The sequence below is a fragment of the Sciurus carolinensis genome, chromosome 14 (assembly GCF_902686445.1).
Source record: "Sciurus carolinensis chromosome 14, mSciCar1.2, whole genome shotgun sequence".
In the NCBI taxonomy this organism is placed as follows: domain Eukaryota; kingdom Metazoa; phylum Chordata; class Mammalia; order Rodentia; family Sciuridae; genus Sciurus; species Sciurus carolinensis.
Genome location: NC_062226.1, coordinates 10,640,518 through 10,661,458, shown reverse-complemented (window position 1 = coordinate 10,661,458; position 20,941 = coordinate 10,640,518). Strand labels below are relative to the sequence as shown.

Below are 20,941 nucleotides of genomic sequence, written 5' to 3'. Positions count from 1 at the left end.
ACAATTCAGCATGCTAGTGAGACCCTGCCTCAAAATAAAAAATAGGGGATGGGATTGCGACTTGAGCACTTGCCTAGCATGTGTGAGGCACTGGATTCGATCCCCAGCACCACATAAAAATAAAGTATTGTATTCATCTACAACTAAAAATATTTTTTAAAAATAAATAAAATCTAAAAATGTTAAAAAGGTGCATTGGAGAGTGGCTCAGTGGTTAAGTGCCCCTAGGTTCAATCCCTGGTATATTAAAAAAAAAAAAAAAAAAAAAAAAAAGACAACGACGATGACGATGATGACAATGACAATGACAATGACAATGACAACTGCAAGGAAATAAATACACCAAAACATTAACAGTAGATATTACTGTTAATAATTTTTCTCTTTATAATTTTTCAAATATTTTACAATTTGATGCATACTCAAGAATTAATCACTAAACAAGCTACTAAAATTTGAATAGAAAACAATGCACTAGCATAATTTGCCAATATATATTAAATACCCTAAGAAAAAATTTAGCATATATTCTTATTTACATGAGAATATAACATGCCACAGTATGAGAAAAAGTGTAAGAATAAAACTCCCAGAGAAGTTAATAAAACAAAATGTATACTAAATCCTCCAATTAAAGACCCACAAAGTAGTTTCAGTGCTTTCTAACCTACCTTCTCACAGGACAGATGTAATGCCTCTAGGGGGATGCAAACAGACTTCAAAGAGAAGATTATGCCCAGGCACTAGTACTGTACAAAATAAGGTTTATATCTAAGTTTGCTCAGATACTTTGATACATATCAGAGATACAGATTAAAGAAACAAAGACCAATAGTAAGACAGAGTCTTCACAATTATCTAAAATGGCAAAAATAATACATTAAATAATATCGGAAAAAGGCAAATATAAAAGTCTGGGTGGTGCATGCCTGTAATCCCAGTGACTCAGGAGGCTGAAGCAGGAGGATTCCAAGTTCAAGGCCATTCTCATCAACTTAGCAAGAGTTTGTATCAAAATAAAAAAGGACTGGGGATGTAGTTCAGTGGTAAAGTACCCACACATTCAATTCCTAGTACCAAAAAAAAAGTTATTAAACATAAGAAGGTCATAGAAGTAGACAAAAGGTGTGTCTAAAAATCAAATATTCAATGACAGCTTAGTCACTGGTAATAGTAACTAGGAAATTTTACAAATTTCCAAATAAAATATGCTGTATCATGAGTTTGTCTGTATAGTCACACTTTATTTGTACAATCTTTGGAAGGTGTTCCCTTCAGTGTTAGGGGATCTTACTACAATTTCTAAGACAGATCACATGTATCTTCCATGGGTGTAATGAGATGTTCATCAGAGCACAGAACCGTGAAGGACAATTTCACGTTTTCACTAGTATACACATTAAAAGTAATCAAAAGAAAAAATAGCTATCTTTAAAGTTATTTTTTGGGGGGAGGAGGGTACCAGGGATTGAACTCAGGGGCACTTGACCACTGAGTCACATCCCCAGCCCTATTTTGTTTTTTATTTAGAGACAGGGTCTTGCTGAGTTGCTTAACACCTCACTTTTGCTGAGGCTGGCTTTGAACTCTCTATCCCCCTGCCTTAGCCTCCTGAGCTGCTGGGATTACGGGTATGTGCCACTGCATCCAGCTATCTTTAAAGTGTAATAATATTTTTCACCAGGCTTTCTCACATATGTCATCTTTTAATATTAGCTAATTTTGTAGGTATGATTTGAAGTACCTGATTACTTTGTAAACTATATTTTAAGAGACACATAGCATACCTTATCAATTCAGCTTTATATAGTTTCCCAATTTTTACAAATCACGGATAAGGAATCAAATTTGGAGTTTAACTTTTCTAGATATTAATCAAGTAACAGAAAACTAAAACCCTTGGTAAAGCTCTAAATGTGAGGTGATTTCAAGATGGCGGACTAGAGGGTTACTGCATCTCCTGTCGCTCCAGAACTCAGGATTCAACAAGGGAGGTATAGAGAGACTCGGACCAACTCAGAGACGCTGGGTGAGTTGCTCCCACTGGGTGAAGCTCTGCCCAGGAGGCAGGCCGGGTCAGTGGGCAGATTCTCGGAGCAGGGCAGGGTGGTGAGAGGATCTCCCGAGCAAACCAGCTCCATCCGGCGGCAGGCCCGGTCCACAGCCAGCTTCTCGGAGCAGACCCGCCCAGTAAGAGGCTTTCCAAGCACACCCAGTTCCCAACCCAGCAGCAGGCCACGGGCAGCTTTCTTCAGAAGCACTGCATTATCAAGTTCCTCCAAGACTTCAGGCTACTGAAGGCTAGGAGGTGATATACTGGAAATCTACAGGGACACTATAAGCCAGTAGAGGAAATCTGCAGTATCTCAGAGTCCCACTGATATCTGACCAATATGAGAAAACAAGGGAAGAAAATGTCCCAAACAAACTGAGATGCTATATCAATAAAACCCAATGACAGCATTGCAGAAGAAATGTCAGAAAGGGAGTTCAGAATGTACATAATTAAAATGATCAGAGAAGCAAATAAGGAGATGAAAGAGCAAATGCAGGCATTAAATGATCATACCAATCAAGAGCTAAAAGAGCAAATATGGGAAGCAAAAGATCATTTCAATAAAGAGTTAGAGATACTGAAAAAAAAAAAAAAAAAAAAAAACAAATCCTTGAAATGAAGGAAACAATAAACCAAATTAAAAACTCCAATAGGATACAACAACTGGAAGACAGAACCTCAGACATTGAAGACAAAATATTTAATCTTGAAAACAAAGTTGACCAGAGAAGATGGTAAGAAATCATGAACAGAATCTACAAGAATTATGGGATATCATGAAAAGGCCAAATTTAAGAATTATTGGGACTGAGGAAGGCTTAGAGAAACAAACCAAAGGAATGAACAATCTATTCAATGAAATAATATCAGAAAATTTCCCAAATATGAAGAATGAAATGGAAAATCAAGTATAAGAGGCTTATAGGACTCCAAATATACAAAATTACAACACATCCACACCAAGGCACATTATTATGAAAATCCTAACATACAAAATAAAGACAGAATTTTAAAAGCTGCAAGAGAAAAGAATCAAATTACATTCAGGGGGAAACCAATAAGAATATCGGCAGATTTTTTAATCCAGACTCTAAAAGCTAGAAGGACCTAGAATAACATTTATCAACCTGAAAGAACACAGATGCCAACCAAGAATCTTATACCCAGCAAAACTTACCTTCAGATTTGATGACGAAATAAAATCCTTCCATGATAAACAAAAACTAAAAGAATTTACAAAAAGAAAGCTGGCATTACAGAACATTCTCAGCAAAATATTCCATGAGGAAGAGATGAAAAACAATGATGCATATCAGCAAAGGGAGGAACTAGCCTAAAGGAATAGCCAAATAAAGGAGAAACCGAGTCATGTCAAAAAACAAAAATGAGCCAAATGACTGGGAATACGAATCATATCTCAATAATAACCCTGAATGTTAATGGCTTGAACTCATCAATCAAAAGACATAGACTGGCAGATTGGATTAAAAAGAAGGATCCAACAATATGCTGCCTGTAAGAGACTCATCTCATAGAAAGAGATACCCACAGACTAAAGGTGAAAGGATGGGAAAAAACATACAATGCACATGGACACAGCAAAAAAGCTGGAGTATCCATCCTCATATCAGACAATGTGGACTTCAAGCCAAAGTTAGACAGAAGGGATAAAGAAGGACATTTCATACTGCTTAAGGGAACCATAAATCAGCAAGACATAACAATCATAAATATCTATGCCCCAAACAGTGGCTCATCCATGTACATCAAACAAATCCTTCTCAATTCCAGAAATCAAATAGACCACAACACAATAATACTAGGCGATTTTAACACACCTCTCTCACCACTGGACAGATCTTCCAAACAAAAATTGAACAAAGAAACCATAGATCTCGATAACACAATCAATAATTTAGACTTAATGGACATATATAGAATATACCATCCAACAAACAGCAAATATTCCTTCTTTTCAGTAGCACATGGATCCTTCTCTAAAATAGACCATATTTTATGCCACAAAGCTACTGTTAGCAAATACAAGAAGATAGAGATACTACCTTTTATTCTATCAGATCATAATGGATTGAAATTAGAAATAAATGAAAGAATAAAAAACAGAAACTACTCCAACACCTGGAGATTAAATAATACACTATTATATGATGAATGGATAACAGAAGACATCAGGAGGGAAATAAAAAAATTCTTAGAGGTAAACGAGAACAAAGAAACATCATATCAAAATCTCTGGGACACTATGAAAGCAGGACTTAGAGGAAGATTTATTTCATGGAGCACATTCAATAAAAGAAGAAAAAATTAACAAAAAAAGACTTAACACTACAGCTCAAAGCCCTAAAAAAAAGAACAGACCAACACCAAAAGTAGAAGAAGACAGGAAATAGTTAAAATCAGAGCTGAAATCAATGAAATTGAAACAAAAGAAACAATAGAAAAAATTAACAAAATAAACAGTTGGTTCTTTGAAAAAATAAACAAAATTGATAAACTCTTAGCCACACTAACAAAGAGAAGGAGAGAGAAAACTCAAATAACTAAAATCGGAATGAACAAGGAAATATCACTATGGACACGAGTGAAATACAAAATATAATTAGAAGCTATTTTGAAAATCTATACTCCAACAAATCAGAAAATCTCGAAGACATCAACAAGTTTCTAGAGACATATGAATTATCTAAACTGAACCAGGAGGACATACACAACTTAAATAGATCAATTTCAAGTAATGAAATAGAAGAAGTCATCAAAAGTCTACCAACAAAGAAAAGTCCGGGACCAGATGGGTTCTCAGCCAAGTTCTACAAAACCTTTACAGAAGAGCTCATTCCTCAAAATATTCCATGAAATAGAAGAGAAGGGAACCCTCCCAAACTCATTCTATGAAGCCAATATCACCCTGATACCTACACCAGACAGAGACACATTGAGGAAAGAAAATTTCAGACCAATATCCTTAATGAACATTGACGCAAAAATTCTCAACAAAATTTTAGCAAATCACATACAAAAATATATTAAAAAGATAGTGCACCACAATCAAGTGGGTTTTATCCCAGGGATGCAAGGTTGGTTCAACATTCGGAAATCAATAAACTTAATTCATCATATCAACAGACTTAAAGTCAAGAATCACATGATTATTTCAATAGATGCAGAAAAAGCATTTGATAAAATACAGCATCCCTTCATGCTCAAAACACTAGAAAAAATAGGGATAGTGGGAACATTCCTTAACATTGTAAAGGCCATCTATGCTAAACCCATGGCCAATATCATTCTAAATGGTGAAAAACTGAAAGCATTCCCCCTAAAACCTGGAACAAGGCAGGGATGCCCTCTTTTGCCACTTCTATTCAACATTGTCCTTGAAACTCTAGTCAGAGAAATTAGACAGACTAAAGAAATTAAAAGGATACGAATAGGAAAAGAAGAACTCAAACTATCCCTATTTGCTGATGACATGATTATATATTTAGAGGAACCAGGAAATTCCACCAGAAAACTTTTAGAACTCATAAGTGAATCCAGTAAAGTAGCAGGTTATGAGATCAATGCTCATAAATCCAATGCATTTTTATACATAAAAATACTTCTTACTTCTCAGAAAGAGAAGTTAGGAAAACTACCCCATTCACAATAGCCTCGAAAAAATAAAATACTTGGGAATCAATCTAACCAAAGAGGTAAAAGATCTCTACAATGAAAACTACAAAACATTGAAGAAAGAAACTGAGGAAGACCTTAGAAGATGGAAAGATCTCCCATGTTCTTGGATAGGCAGAATTAATATTGTCAAAATGGCCATACTACCAAAAGTGCTATACAGATTCAATGCAATTCCAATTAAAATCCCAATGATGTATCTCACAGAAATAGAGCAAGCAATCATGAAATTCATCTGGAAGAATAAGAAACCCAGAATAGCTAAAGCAATCCTTAGCAGGAAGAGTGAAGTAGGAAGTATCGCAATACCAGATCTCCAACTACACTACAAAGCAATAGTAACAAAAACGGCATGGTATTGATACCAAAATAGACAGGTAGATCAATGGTACAGAATAGAGGACAAAGACACAAACCCAAATAAATACAATTTTCTCAAACTAGATAAAGGGGCCAAAAATATGCAATGGAGAAAAGATAGCCTCTTCAACAAATGGTGCTGGGAAAACTGGAAATTCATATGTAGAAGAATGAAATTAAACCCCTATCTCTTACCCTGCACAAAAATTAACTCAAAATGGATCAAGGACCTCTGAATCAGACCAGAGACCCTTGATCTTATACAAGAAAAAGTAGGTCCAAATCTTCAACATGTCGGCCCAGGATCAGACTTCCTTAACAGGACTCCGATAGCACAAGAAATAAAAGCAAGAATCAACAACTGGGATAGATTCAAACAAAAAAGCATTCTCTCAGCAAAGGAAACTATCAGCAATGCGAAGAGAGAGCCTACAGAGTGGGAGAATATCTTTGCCAATCATACTTCAGATAGAGAACTAATCTCCAGAATATATAAAGAACTCAAAAAACTCTACACCAAGAAGACAAATAATCTAATCAACAAATGGGCTAAGGAAATGAACAGACACTTCACAGAAGAAGATCTACAAGCAAGCAGACATATGAAAAAATGTTCAACTTCTCTAGTAATAAGAGAAATGCAAATCAAAACTACACTAAGATTCCATCTCACCCCAATTAGAATGGCGATTATCAAGAATACAAGCAACAATAGTTGTTGGCGAGGATGTGGGGAGAAAGGTACACTCGTACATTGCTGGTGGGGCTGCAAATTAGTGCAGCCACTCTGGAAAGCAGTGTGGAGATTCCTTAGAAAGCTTGGAATGGACCCACCATTTGACCCAGCTATCCCACTCCTCCACCTATACCCAAAGGACTTAAAATCAGCATACTACAGAGATGCAGCCACAACAATGTTCATAGCTGCTCAATTCACAATAGCCAGATTGTGGAACCAACCTACATGCCCTTCAATTGATGAATGGATAAAGAAACTGTGGTATATTTATACAATGGAATATTACTCAGCCATAAAGAATAATAAAAGTAGGGCATTTTTAGGCAAATGGATGAAATTGGAGAATATCATGCTAAGTGAGATATGCCAATCTCAAAAAACCAAAGGAAGAATGATCTCGCTGATAAGCAGATGATGACACATAATGAGGGGTGGGAGGGGGCAAGAATGGAGGAAGGAGGGACTGTATAGAGGGAAAAGAGGGGTGGGAGGGGTGGGGGGAAGGGAAAAAATAACAGAATGAATCAAACAACATTACCCTGTGTAAATGTATGATTACACAAATAGTATGCCTTTACTCCATGTACAAACAGAGAAACAACATGTATCCCATTTGTTTACAATAAAAATAAATTAAAAAAAAAGATCTAAATGTGAAAGGCAAAACTATAAATCTCTTAGAAGAAAAGATCTCTATATTGGGAGGGTAGGGAAAATATTAATTGTACTATGTATATTTTTTTATTTTTTTATTATTGTACACAAATGGGATACATGTTGTTTCTCTATTTGTACATGGCATAAAGGCATACCATTTGTGTAATCATAAATTTACATAGGGTAATGTTTGATTCATTCTGTTATTTTTTTCCCTTCCCCCCACCCCTCCCACCCCTCTTTTCCCTCTATACAGTCCTTCCTTCCTCCATTCTTGCCCCCCTCCCTAAACCTAACTCTAACCCTAACACTAACTCTTCCCACCCCCCATTATATGTCCTCATCCACTTATTAGCGATATCATTCTTCCTTTGGTTTTTTGAGATTGGCTTATCTCACTTAGCATGATATTCTCCAGTTTCATCCATTTGCCTGCAAATGCCATAATTTTATCATTCTTTATGGCTGAGTAATATTCCATTGTATATATATACCACAGTTTCTTTATCCATTCATCAATTGAAGGACATCTAGGTTGGTTCCACAATCTGGCTATTGTGAACTCAGCAGCTATGAACATTGATGTGGCTGTATCTCTGTAATATGCTGATTTTAAATCCTTTGGGTATAGGCCAAGGAGTGGGATAGCTGGGTAAAATGGTGATTCCATTCCAAGTTTTCTAAGGAATCTCCATACTGCTTTCCAGAGTGGCTGCACTAATTTGCAGCCCCACCAGCAATGTAAGAGTGTACCTTTCTCCCCACATTCTCGCCAACACCTGTTGTTGCTTGTATTCTTGATAATCGCCATTCTAATTGGGGTGAGATGGAATCTTAGGGTGGTTTTGATTTGCATTTCTCTTATTACTAGAGATTAATTGTACTATATTAAAATCAAAAAGTTTTGATCAAAGATTCTAAAAACAGTGAAAAACAAACCCTAGACTGGAAAAGGATATCTGCAACACATATAATTATATAATCGATATCCACATCATGTGATTTCTTAAAAACTGATGAGGAAAAAGTAAAAAAAGTCCAATTTTAAAAACAAAAAAGAAACTTTATAAAAGAAGGTAGATATCTGCGATGTCACTAAACACATGAAAAGGTGCTCAATCTCCTTAGTCATCAGGAAAATATTAATAAAAACAACAGGGAGATACTATTATACAACCATCAAGTTGACAAAAATCAAACTGAAGGGCTGCTGAAGTAGTAGAGCAATAAGAATTACTAAAAATTGCAGGCAGGAGTATAGACTAGCACAATCAATTTTGAAAATCAGTTTAACATGATCCAGTAATCAAGTATATTATATATTCTATAGAAATGCCTGCTTACATGCACCAGAATTTATGTGTAAGAAAGATCACAGCAGCCACTGCTTGCAATAGCCATGTTGCCAATAACAGAACAAATAATTTATATCATGTTATACTGTATTACATAGTGATGAAAAATGAATGAATGCTGTTACATACAACAGAGAGGACCCTTACAAACTTAATCAAGTAAAAACAACAGCAAAACTACATGCAAAGGAATTCTTTTTCTATAAAATTCAGAAATAGGCTTGATTATACATTTTAAGGAGGTAAACTGATGTAACAAAACTATTAAGAAAAACAAAGGAATGGTTACCATACAAGTCCAGATAGTGGTAACCCATGAGTAAGGGGAGGGGCCTCTGGGGTGCTGGTCAAATCCACCTCTAATATTTATAGGTCCTGGAGGAGTACAAAGGGAGACAACAGACCACATGTCTAATCATTTAAAAGTTATAAAACAAGCTTACAAATTATGGAATATGTTCCACCCTATCATGATAAATATACATTAATAACTTAAGGCCAGCATTAGCAATTGTGGATTCCCTAGAGTCCCACATAGAAATGTGGTGGTACCAGGAACATGCTGCTGCTCACTGCACATTGCCCACTTCTGCATTCGGCACATATGTGCAATCAACCCCATTCACAAGTCTAAGCTTTGCCCTATATTCTACTCCCTTCCAACAACGACCCCTTAGGCCTTGGAGTGAATATACCAGCAGCTCATCAGGAGGACAGACCCCCAAGGAGAGACTTATTCAGGCTCTGGAAGCCAGTCCAAACCATTTGGGCAAGAAATTCTGAGATCCTGGATACTCAAAGCAGATCTAGGATGAAAGGGTTCAGGCTCCAATTGGGCATGTCCCATACATAGGATACTACATTCCTTATATCAGAAGATAAGGGCCCATTCGGGGCTCCCTAAAGCAAGGGCCCCCTAAAGAATAGGGACAAGTCAAGGGTCCCTCCTATCAGGATAGGTTTCTCCACAGAACCATGCAACTTTGTAATCCCTAACCCAGATAGTGGTAACATGGCCACTCACTTTACTTGTTCTATTTTGTTTTATTTTGTGTTTGTGATGCTAGGGATCAAACTGAGGGCCTTCCACATGCAAGGTAAGTGCCGTGTCACTGAGTTAATCCCCAGTCCATGAACTATTCTTATAAGTTTTTCTTTCAAAATAAATTGTTTTAAAAGATCAGAAAGATTAACCAAAACAAGAGTTGTCTAAAAAAAAAAAAAAAAAAAAAAAAAAAAAAAATGGAGAAATTAGATGGCTAGGATAAGGGGGTAGGATAAAAACTTTGTTTTATTCATTCTTTCATCTCATTTGTACTTTTCAAATTTTGTTTATATTCAAAAAATTAGGGCTAGAGTTGTGAATCAATGGTAGAGCTCTTGCCTGGTATGTGTGAGGTACTGGGTTTGATCCTCAGTACCACATAAAAATAAATAAATAAAATAAAGGTATTGTGTCCATCTACAACTAAAAAAAATTTTTTTTAATTAATTTTAACTCTGGCAGGGAAATCCTAGAACATTCAAAGAGGGAAACATTAGCAATAATAGAAATAAAATCTTTTATCTTTGAAGTTATCTGTCAAATCACAGCCATCATAAAAGAGTTATGCTGTGAAGTCAGCCCCATGCAGGGGCTGCTGCATGTGCACACATATCTGATAACACAATACTTCCCTTCTAAACCAAATGCTTTCCATGCACAACAAGAAACAAGTTAATAGGGATGTTCGCTTCCTACTTTGAGAACCAGAAATTTGTAATATGCTTCATAGCCTTCCTAAAATAATCCAGAAGACAGAACACAGTTATTCAAATTTTCTGTGAAAGAAAATTCCTTCATTTTAACAAATATTGGTATCACTGCAGGTGGCAGGAATAGACACAAACAATATAGTCCCTGACCTCAGGAAGGTAACAGCAGAGTAAGAAGAACTTGAGAAACAAAAATCTTGGCTATTCCACATAGTAGCTACACTAACTTTGTAAGTTATCTTACCTGAGATTTTGTTTTCTCACAGAAATGAAGGTAATGTCACTGAACTAGCATTAAGGGTCGTACTGTAAGGTTAACAATATAGAAGTCAACCATGTATAGCAAAACAACAGGGATCCAATCAAAGGAAGCTAAGTTTATTATTACAATCCAATTAAAATAACAGAATATAAAATATGCCCAAGGTTGTAAAGTCAATTAAAGGTATAACTACCATTGGAATCCTCATTACTGCAAATTTCTAATCCATGGTAAATTCACTCTCTGTAAGCACCAAATAATAAATGCAGGTGTTTGTATGTATGAACCCAGAGTCCCTACATTTGGCAAAATGCGTCTCTCTCTTTGGAACCAAAAAAAAGAACACTAGATCATAAGGCTACTTTTCTCATTAACTAAGAAGGATTTTAGGTCAAGAAGAGATATACACAGCTTGTTCAAGATCCCCTAACCTTATATAAGACCCTGTTGTCCAGGAATACGTATTCAAATTGGACCAAAAGTTAAAGCCAGAGGAGGTGGTTCCTTCAAAGTCTCCAAAGTTCTTTTACCAGCAAACATTTGCTAAATTAAGTTCACTTTGAGTATCTCCTTTCAGTTTAGTGGCAGAGAATTCTCTATTATATTGTATACCATAACCTAATTCTAACCCTTGCTCATTAGCAAGATGACAACATTTCACATTAAATAGGTGACTTCCAGGCATCTGTGATAGATACAAACCAAGATTCAGTGATTACAATGAATAATGCCATACTTTAAGCCTGCTATGGCAGTGACTCAATTCAGCATATTCACTATGCTTTTCTTCTTCATTCTTCCTAGGGTGATGTGGGCATGAGAAAAAAGGGAAAGGCACATACATATACTTAAAGACAGATAACAGTTTATTCACCTATTGTTCCATGTGCATGGCTATCTCATACAATAACAAAACACACCATATCATAATTAAACATGCAAAGTACCTGAAAGAGTGCCACCTGTCCGAGGATAGGCCACTTCCACATACACTTCAAAGGTGGTCTCTGGGTTTTGCCTACAAAAGACACAGATTATGATTACTGACAAAAACTGAGGCAGCATGCAGCAGAACCTATGGTCTTAAAATCATTAGCATGCAACTAAATAGCCATTGAACTTTGGACAAGCTACTCAACTTCTGCACTCACAACCTTCCTAATCTACACAATAAAAAAACAGCTAGCTAGAATTACTGTGAAACTTATAAAAAATAGCAAAAATTGCCTAGGCACAATGTCTGACAAATAATAAGTTATCCATTACCATTATTTGACAAATGTCATATTTCTAATTTCCATAGCTGAATATCCAAAGCCATAAGGGAATTTTGAGGAAACATAGTAAAAAGTGGTCCCCTCTGCTTTATTTCAGAATAAAACACTCATATGACAAAATAAACTTGCTATTTATAGCTTTTAAAGACTGAAACAAAATGAACAGTATCAGTATCCTACCTCGTTAGACTATGTGAAAACAGGATGCCAATCTAAATTTAAGATACTGTTCCCAAATAGTGACCTTCATTTGTATTGGCAATGGCAAGTGTATAAAAATTCACTATTGGTGCTGGGGTTGTAGCTCAGTGGCTGAGCATTTGCCTAGCATGTGTGAGGCACTCGGTTCAATCCTCAGCACCACATAAAAAAAAATTAGTAAATAAAATAGAGATATTGTATCCAACTGCAACTAAAAAAAAAGTTCACTATTATTTTTTACCTTTTTATGTCATATATTCATAGGTTTTTAAAAGATCACAGCACTAAGATACTTAAGAGTTATTAATTCTGGATGATAAAGAATATTATGGTCACTTTATCTTCATATTTTCTTTTTAATATCAAAACTACAATAAAAAAGATTACTTCTGGGTTGAATGAAAATTACTTAGTAGAAGAAAATATATTTTCGAAAGTCTGTAACTAAATTCTATTTTAAACCTAACAAGAAGTCAGGTAAGAAAACTCTAAGTTGCCTAATAGTGTCTAAGGGTTGATTTAAATCATGGAAATACTTTGAATTTTCCCAGTAAAGCCTACTTTTCAAAATAATTACATCATTTATCCCATTTCAGCTTCATCATAACCCTGCGAGGCAGATGTGTTGGACATTACTTTCAACATGCAGGTGAGGAACCTGAGGCAAAAATAGTCTAAGTAACTGGTCTGTAGTCCCACAGCTAATCAGAAACACAGTCAGGACCAGAACTCACAGCTCCTGGCCCTCAAATTCCATTTTTCATTGACTCTAAGGTGAACTCTGATTCTCTACCCTTTCACATCTCTTACAGCCCTTAGTATTTTATAATTCTAAATGGCGGCAATTTTTTCTTTCTTAGTAATACATAAAATAATAGTTCATCTTAAAGGTAAGTGCATCTTAGAGTCAATAAAATATGGTAATATTTCCTCTTCCTTAGAAATAGAAAGCAAAATGTGTTTTGTGAATCAGGAAGCTACTTATTTGTCTTGTGGAGGATCATCATCTTTTCACTGGAAACATGGACTTTTGCTTTAAATACATGCCCAGAGGAGAAAAGAAATGACTGCTCTGAAATGCAAGGCACTTAAAGGTATCTTCTCAAATATAATTATTTTTAAAAATGAGACACTAAATCAGAGTATCTTACTTTAAAAAAATAAAGTTTGAAGAAGGCCTTAAAAAAAATCTTGCACACCTTTTCCCTAAAAGAAGGTACAAAATGACCTAAAAAGTTTGCACACTTTGGCAAATTTGTGGAAAATACCATATTGAAACTTCTCTTTCATTCAGAAGATCTCAAGGTAGAGCAGTTGATGAAAGGAGTGTTCTAATGTCATCTATTCTGAATAATAGGTAGTTTAATCTGAAAAGTATTAGAATTCCCTCCAAAACCTAAAAATATCTTTAAGACTATCTTGCAACTGGTTGAATTTCATCTCAGAATTTCATTCCTCTGCATTTAGAAAGCAGCTTTACGTGGTGGCACTTGACCATAATCCCAGTGACTCAGAAGGGTGAGGCAGGAGGACTGCAAATTCAAGGCCAGCCTCAGCAATTTAGTGAGGCCCTAAGCAGCTTAGTGAAACCTGTATCTGTCTCAAAATTTAAAAAAAAATCTTAAAGGTCTGGGGATGTGACTCAGTAGTTAAGTACTCCTGGGTTCAATCCCCAGTTTTCAAAAAAAAAAGAAAGAAAGAAAGCAGCTTTTCAGATGTATTACATGGTGACATGCCTGTAATCCCAGCAGTTCGGGAGGCTGAGACAGAAGGATGGAGAGTTCAAACACAGCCTCAGCAATTTAGTGAGGCCCTAAACAACTCAGTGAGACCCTGTCTCTAAATAAAATATTTTAAAAGGGCTGGGGAAGTGGCTCAGTGGGTAAGTGTCCCTGGGTTCAATCCCTGGTATTTAAAAAAAAAAAAAAAAAAAAAAAAAAAAAAAAAGCCTTCCATGGGACCCTAGGACTCCATGAAGGGTCTTTAGAGTGTCCCCACTTTTTTTTTTATCTATACTTCCATTTTTTAAATTTTTACACATTTTTAAAATTAAAATAATGAACTCAAGCACATGAAGGTGTTACATGCCAAATTTTAACAAACTGGGGCAGCAACACATTAACCTGTGTCACGAGGTGTTTTGTACAGACCTAAGTGAAGAATGTCCTGCGTATACTCACCAGACATCTTCTGCTTCTCCCTTTCTCTCTTTAACACAGTTCAATCATGCTTCTGAATCCACACCATTGAAACTACTTGTCAAGGTCACCAAAGACACCCTTGGCTAAAATATGCTAAAAAGCACAATTCTCCGGGCTGTCTTAGCCTCTCAGCTGTTCTGACACAGTCCATCAATTGGTCCTGCTCCTTAAAAACACTTTCGTCCCCTTCCTTCCAGGACATCACTCCACTAGAACTCTTCCTTCCTCACAAGCTGCTACTTTGCGAATTCTCAGACATGTGAGCTCGTTGCTCTGGAACTTGGTCAAGGTACTACTCAGATGATCCCATTCAGTCTCATGGCTATAATTACCATCATATGCTGAAAAGTCCCAAAGTCATGCCTCCAACCTGACTTCCTCTCTGACTCCATGTTTCCTTAGCCTATTAAACATTCCAATGTGGACATCTGAAAAGCATTTCTAATTTAATAGATCATAATTTTCTTCCTCAAACCTCCATATCTTGAACTCTACCAGTTACTGAAATCAACAAAAACAATACTGTCTTAGACTTCTCTTTGCTCTATATTCCAGGATCAACCAATTGACAAATTCTGTTATCTATACCTTCAAAATGCCAGAGTACCACCATCTTACCTCAATTACTACACTATTCTCCTGACTGGTCTCCCTCCTTCTACCCTTTTCCCTAAGGTTATACCTCAATTTAGTAGTCAGTAATCATTTTATTTTAAATTTCAGGTTATATCAGTCATCTGCTCAAAACTTCCCCAAAGCTTCCCATTTGACTTGAAGTCAAGTCAAACTTCTAGTTCTGGAGATGGATAGTGCTGATGGTCACATAACCATATGAATGTACTTAATGCCATTGAACTATACACTTTAAAAAGTGAGACAGAAAATTTCATTATATGTATATTACCACAATAAAAATAAGTGCGGGAGGACAGAAAAAGTCCTTATAGGACCTGCGTGATTTAGCCTCTGCATACCTGTTCAATTTCATTCCAGACCTCCATTCCTTTGCCCAAAGAACTCCAACCACATTGGACCTCTTTCTGTTCCTGAAACAAACCCAATTCATTCCTACCTTATAGCCAAAAGTTTATACTGACCTCAACTTAAGCAGTCTTTCCTGTCATTCAAAACTCAGCTTATACTTGCCCGCATGGAAAGGGCATTCTCCATCACACTATCACCTAATTTTAATTCTCCACATTATACCTATCCCAATCTTGGTTATGGTCAGTCTTCCTTTTCTAAATGTAAGCAGTTGGAGAGCCTGGATCCTGTCTATCAGGCCAAGTAGTGTTTTCCTGGTAGCTGCCCAAACAAATATTGGGGGCAGGGGCAATGGCACGTGCCTATAATTCCATCTATTCAAGAATCTAAGGCAGGAAGATCAAAAGTTCAAGGTCGGTCTCAGCAATTTAGAGAGAAATGTCTCTCTAAAAATATTTTTTATCTAAAAATAAAAAATAAAAAGGGGACTAGGGATATAGCTCAGTGGGCAAAGTACCCTTGGGTTCAATCCCTAATACTGCAATAAATAAATAAATAAATACTGGGAAGAAGGAAGACAGACTTCTGTCCCTGCCTCCAGAGTTTCTGGAGTAGGACCCAAAAATAAGCATTTCTACAACCACCCAGCTCATACTGAGGCTGTTGGACTGGCAAGCATACCTCAGAAACCACAGATCTAGTCAAATGGAATTCTTCCAAATAAGTTAGTGCATACAACATAAAATAGACATAGGTATATCTCAAGGATCCATCACTGCAAGAGTGCTTTTGCAATAAAAGATACATTTCAAAGAAAAAAAGCATTTTTAGAAAAAATGAAGCTTACTCCTTTCTTCTGCTCTCCATTGTTACTGCTTCACAGTAATGAGTAATAAATAATAAGCCAAAGATTCTTACTCAGTTCAAAGAGCTGGCAGAGTTCTATTACAAGGAGCCAAAGATTATAACAGTCTCTCAAAAAAAAAAAAAAAAGAAGCAGCAGCAGCAGCAAAAAGCTGAGTAAAATGCTAAGAACAAATTGGTCTATAATTATAAGTTATAGTCATGCTTATCCATGATCGTTTACATGTTGCCTTATGGAAGAAGTGGTGACTAATGTTGTGACAAGTTATATAACATACCAACAAATATACACAAGTTATTTTAAGGGCCAGTGAAGTCAATGCAGATGGAAGTCTTTCACTGAAATCGAAAAATAAATTAAAAAGTGTTTCCTCTAAATGCAAAGGGCCAAGTAACCCTTACTTACTATTTTCATTAACCCTGTAAACAATAAAGGTTATAATAATTTCTAGAGGATCTGTGAGACTACCTTGAGATTGCATATTCCTCTATTACTTTTTGAGATACTCAATATTTTTAAGTACTTGGCTAAAAGAAATGAAAATCCTATTTCTGTCCTATTAACACTCTCTGCTAATTTAGAACACATAATGATGTTGAGCATACCATATTCAGAGCCAATTTTCCAATATGGACCCAAGTTTTCCCAGAACTCTTTATGATATATCTTAACATATTACCATGGAAATGTCCTTGGCTCTGCCATGATAGCCCTTATTAATTGCCTTATATTCCTATGCACTCCATGATCTGGAACCCTGCCCACCTGCCAAGCATGTTTTTTTGCCACCCACCCCACCTCCTGCAGTCTTGCACCCTAAGATCCAGTCATACACAACCACTTGTTGCTCTCTCAACAAACCATGCTCCAATTCTCTGATAATGGAACCATTACCACACTACAATCACCAGGGTTTCCTCTGTGCCAGGAGTGATCCTAAGCACTTTCCTTGTATTATCTCTGTTAATCCTCAATCCTATTGTAAGTACTATTAGCCTGAAGTTAGAGATAAGGACATTGAAGCTCACAGAGGACAAACTGACCAATGATGAAGAAAGGAAGTGGCATAATGGAACTAACTCCAAAGGCACCAACCTCTTTCCTGTTCTGTTGTTACTCAGCTGCTCTTCCATAAGGGCCATCTTTCCAGCCTTTTTTGCTTGACCCCCTCATTCATTAGACCTGAGCTCAGGCTTCCTCTTCTTTTGGAAGTTTTCTCCCACCTCCCACAACACACGTAGCCCAAGTGGAGTTAAGTGCTCCTCTGCTATGCTCCCAGGTACCCTGTCCTTCCCATTCTCAACCCTCTTATCACATTCAACCTGAGGACTACAAGGTTACCTGGGGAGCTTTTAAAAATCCTGAAGCTCAGACTATATTCCAGACCAACTTAATCAGAATCCCCAGGCATCAGTATGTTTTTTGAATTACTCAACCTGTTCTGAAGTGCAGCCAAGGTTGAGAACCACTGGTGCATCTCTGATTAAATCTCTCTTCCCCACCAGAACCGTAGCTTCTTGAGGGCACAAGTGTGTTTTCTCATAACCCTAGGCCAACACCAGCACAATAAATGTGTCATGGATGAGTTTTCCTCCAACATCTGACATGTAGTTTCCAGCTTCTTTTTCTCTCGCAAGAGGTAATTTACAGAATGCACACCTCTTTCACCTGACTACTACTCTTTAAAGATGTTTTCTTTTGGAGTCAAAAGTATCAGTAAGTCACACCTGCTGACAACAGCCTCAGCTCTTAAATACAGAAAAATGACAGGCACAAACAGCTAAAATATGTTTGAAAGAAGGGAAGTCTGCTCAGTTCTTGCTTCTGGGAGAGCGAAGGCCGAGAGTAAGCTACAAGAGCATTTCTATTCAATACTCTGCTGAACACAATTCTCCCTGATTCACTGGAAGGGCCCCGCTCAGGGCCATAGTCTCAAAATGATTAAGTACACTCAGCTTGAAGTCACCAAACAAACAAAGGCTTTGACAATATTCAGGCAGCAGGATAGCTCAATGGTTGTTTTTTCCCCAAAGCATCATGCTATTGATCACTCTGCTGGATCATCAGCTTTCAGTTAGGATCTACTTTTCTTCAATTACAACATATTACAAGATTAGAAGAAAAATGTGACACTAACTCCTTGCAAAATGGATCTGGGCTGCATATGGTAACCAGGCCACAATGCTAAGCCTTTGTAACTTAGAACTACAGATCTGAAGCAAAGTATTAATACCCCTCATTTCACACCTTCACAACTTCAAGTCAGCTTCAGCACAGTGCTTCCTTAGTTACAAATTTAGATGCTGAGGGGGCTACAGTATAATGTTTCAAAATTCATACCAACAGCACTGTCTTAAAGTTGATAACATGGTCAACAGAAACTGTATACACTTCAGAACATGCTAGCAAACATCACCTAATAAACATTGATTCCTTCAAGCTAGACAAACAAACAAAAAGGTAGTGTTAATATTCCCAACAAGTCTCCATTTGTTTCAGTAGACCCTGAAATTAAAGTCATTTTTCCAAGCTGAAAATGCTGTATCAAAGGGTGCTTTCTAACCCATAACAAGTTAACACCTTCACAGGAGAATGCAGTCATTGTTGAGACTTGTTAAAAGTGATTAACTTGGTCGTGTAATTATACAAACAAGTCATTTCAAGATTTTACACTTAACTTTTCATTTCTAATAATGTTCTCAGGATAAGACTAATAAAGATAAACAGATACTGCTATGAAAGGAATCACAAAAGTTTTACCTTCACATATCCCAATGAAAAGATTCTTAAACCTGAATGTATAAAGCAAGGTGACTGCATTCCCAGCAGATACAGGCTGAGCACCCCTCTAAAGCACAGCATTCCATGTCGATGTTTTTTGTTTAGTTTGGTTGTTCCCAGGGGACACTGGGGATTGAACTCAAGGGCTCCTAATCACCAAGCTACCTCCCCAGCCCTTTTTATATTTTGAGACAGGGTCTTGCTAAGTTGCTGAGGCTGGCTCTGAACTCCCATCCTGCCTCAGCCTCCCGAGCCACTAGGATTACAGGAGAGTGCCACTGCACCCAGCTTTCACGTAGTTTTAATAAAATTCTCTGGTAGAACAAGCTGCAGTGTAAAATTCAGGCTCTTCAACAATAATAATGTATTTGCAAAGATGGTATCCATTTCATTATCAATAAACGTATTTGTCCTTAAAAGAGTTTAAAACTTCCCCTTCCCTAACTTATCCTTTCCCTTTATGAACGATTTAGTCCTCAAGCTGTTAGATGAGCACAGCAAGGTGGATGTCCATTCTGGTGATGCCCAATGTGTAGAGGCCATGAGCAGCTGAGGAACAGGTGACCTGACAAGGGATGCCAGCATATGAGCACAGCAGAAGGATATCCCTATGAGGGGTGGTCTGGCATGAGACGTCAAGTCCAAGTGGATAAAGCAGGCGGTCACAGAGAACACCTGGCACGGGGAGTTGGAGACTTGAGATAAGATGGGTATTCACACATGGGGCAGCCAGGCTTAGGTGCTGAAGCACAGGCAGAATGAGGGGGATCCCCACATAGGGGCAGCCCAACACAGGGTATCAGAGCCAAAGAGAGTGACCATAAGCAAACATAAGAGACCTTTGAGTGGGTATGGAAGTTCAAACAGGCATGAGAGGTGGAGGGGTGTGGGTATGCTGGAGTCAGAGTCCAAACAGGTGAAAGGGAGGCGAGGATACAGAAACACCAGCAGAAGCAATGTGATTCCCCAAGATAGCACAGTGAGAGGAGAGGATCCACATGAGCTGGGGGTGAAGGAGCAGTGTGCCTAATCTGTGCCCACGATAAGAAGGAAGCCTTGAAGTCAGGTGTGGTGGTGCACACCTGTAATCCCAGAGACTCAGGAGGTTGAGGAAGGAAGATTCCAAGTTGGAGGCCAGACTCAGTAACTAAGCAAGGCCCTAAACAACTTAGTGAGACCCTATCTCAAAAGTAAAAATAAGGACTAGGGTCATAGCTCAGTGGTAGAGTGCTTGCCTAGCACATGTGTGGCACTGGGTTCAGTTCTCAGCACTACATATAAATAAATAAACGTTCGTTGATAACTAAAAAAAAAAAAGTAAAAATAAAAAAGGGCTGGGGATGTGGTTCAGTAATTAAGCATTCCAGGGTTCAATCCCCAGTACCAAGAAAATAATATGACTGATTTCTCATAGCTGACAAACTAGCATGACTTCCATGGAGTTGAATTTAAGTTGGTCATGAGTGTGAATTCAAAGTTTATAATAAACATTGATTGATAGAGAAATAAAATGCAAGTTACTTTTTTTTTTTTTTTTTTTTTTTTTGTACCAGGAATTGAACTCAAGGGCACCTGAACATTGAGCCACATCCCCAGTCCTATTTTGTATTTTATTTGGAGACTGAGTCTCACTGAGCTACTTAGCACCTCGCCATTGCTGAGGTTTGCTTTGAACCTGCTATCCTCCTGCCTCAGTCTCCTGAGCCACTGGGATTATAGGTGTGCACCACCACACCCTGGGCAAGTTACTTTTAA

General features: G+C 37.3%; 1 protein-coding gene across 8 annotated transcripts in view; it reads right to left on the bottom strand.

Moving 5' to 3' along the window:
* Dennd1a (DENN domain containing 1A) overlaps nt 1-20,941 on the bottom strand; it is a 515,895-nt gene that overhangs the window by 461,310 nt on the left and 33,644 nt on the right. For all 8 annotated transcript variants that reach the window (XM_047525191.1, XM_047525194.1, XM_047525192.1 and 5 more), the window contains exon 2: nt 11,825-11,895. In XM_047525191.1, the coding sequence (XP_047381147.1) occupies nt 11,825-11,895 (71 nt within the window). The remainder of the gene's footprint in view (nt 1-11,824; nt 11,896-20,941) is intronic.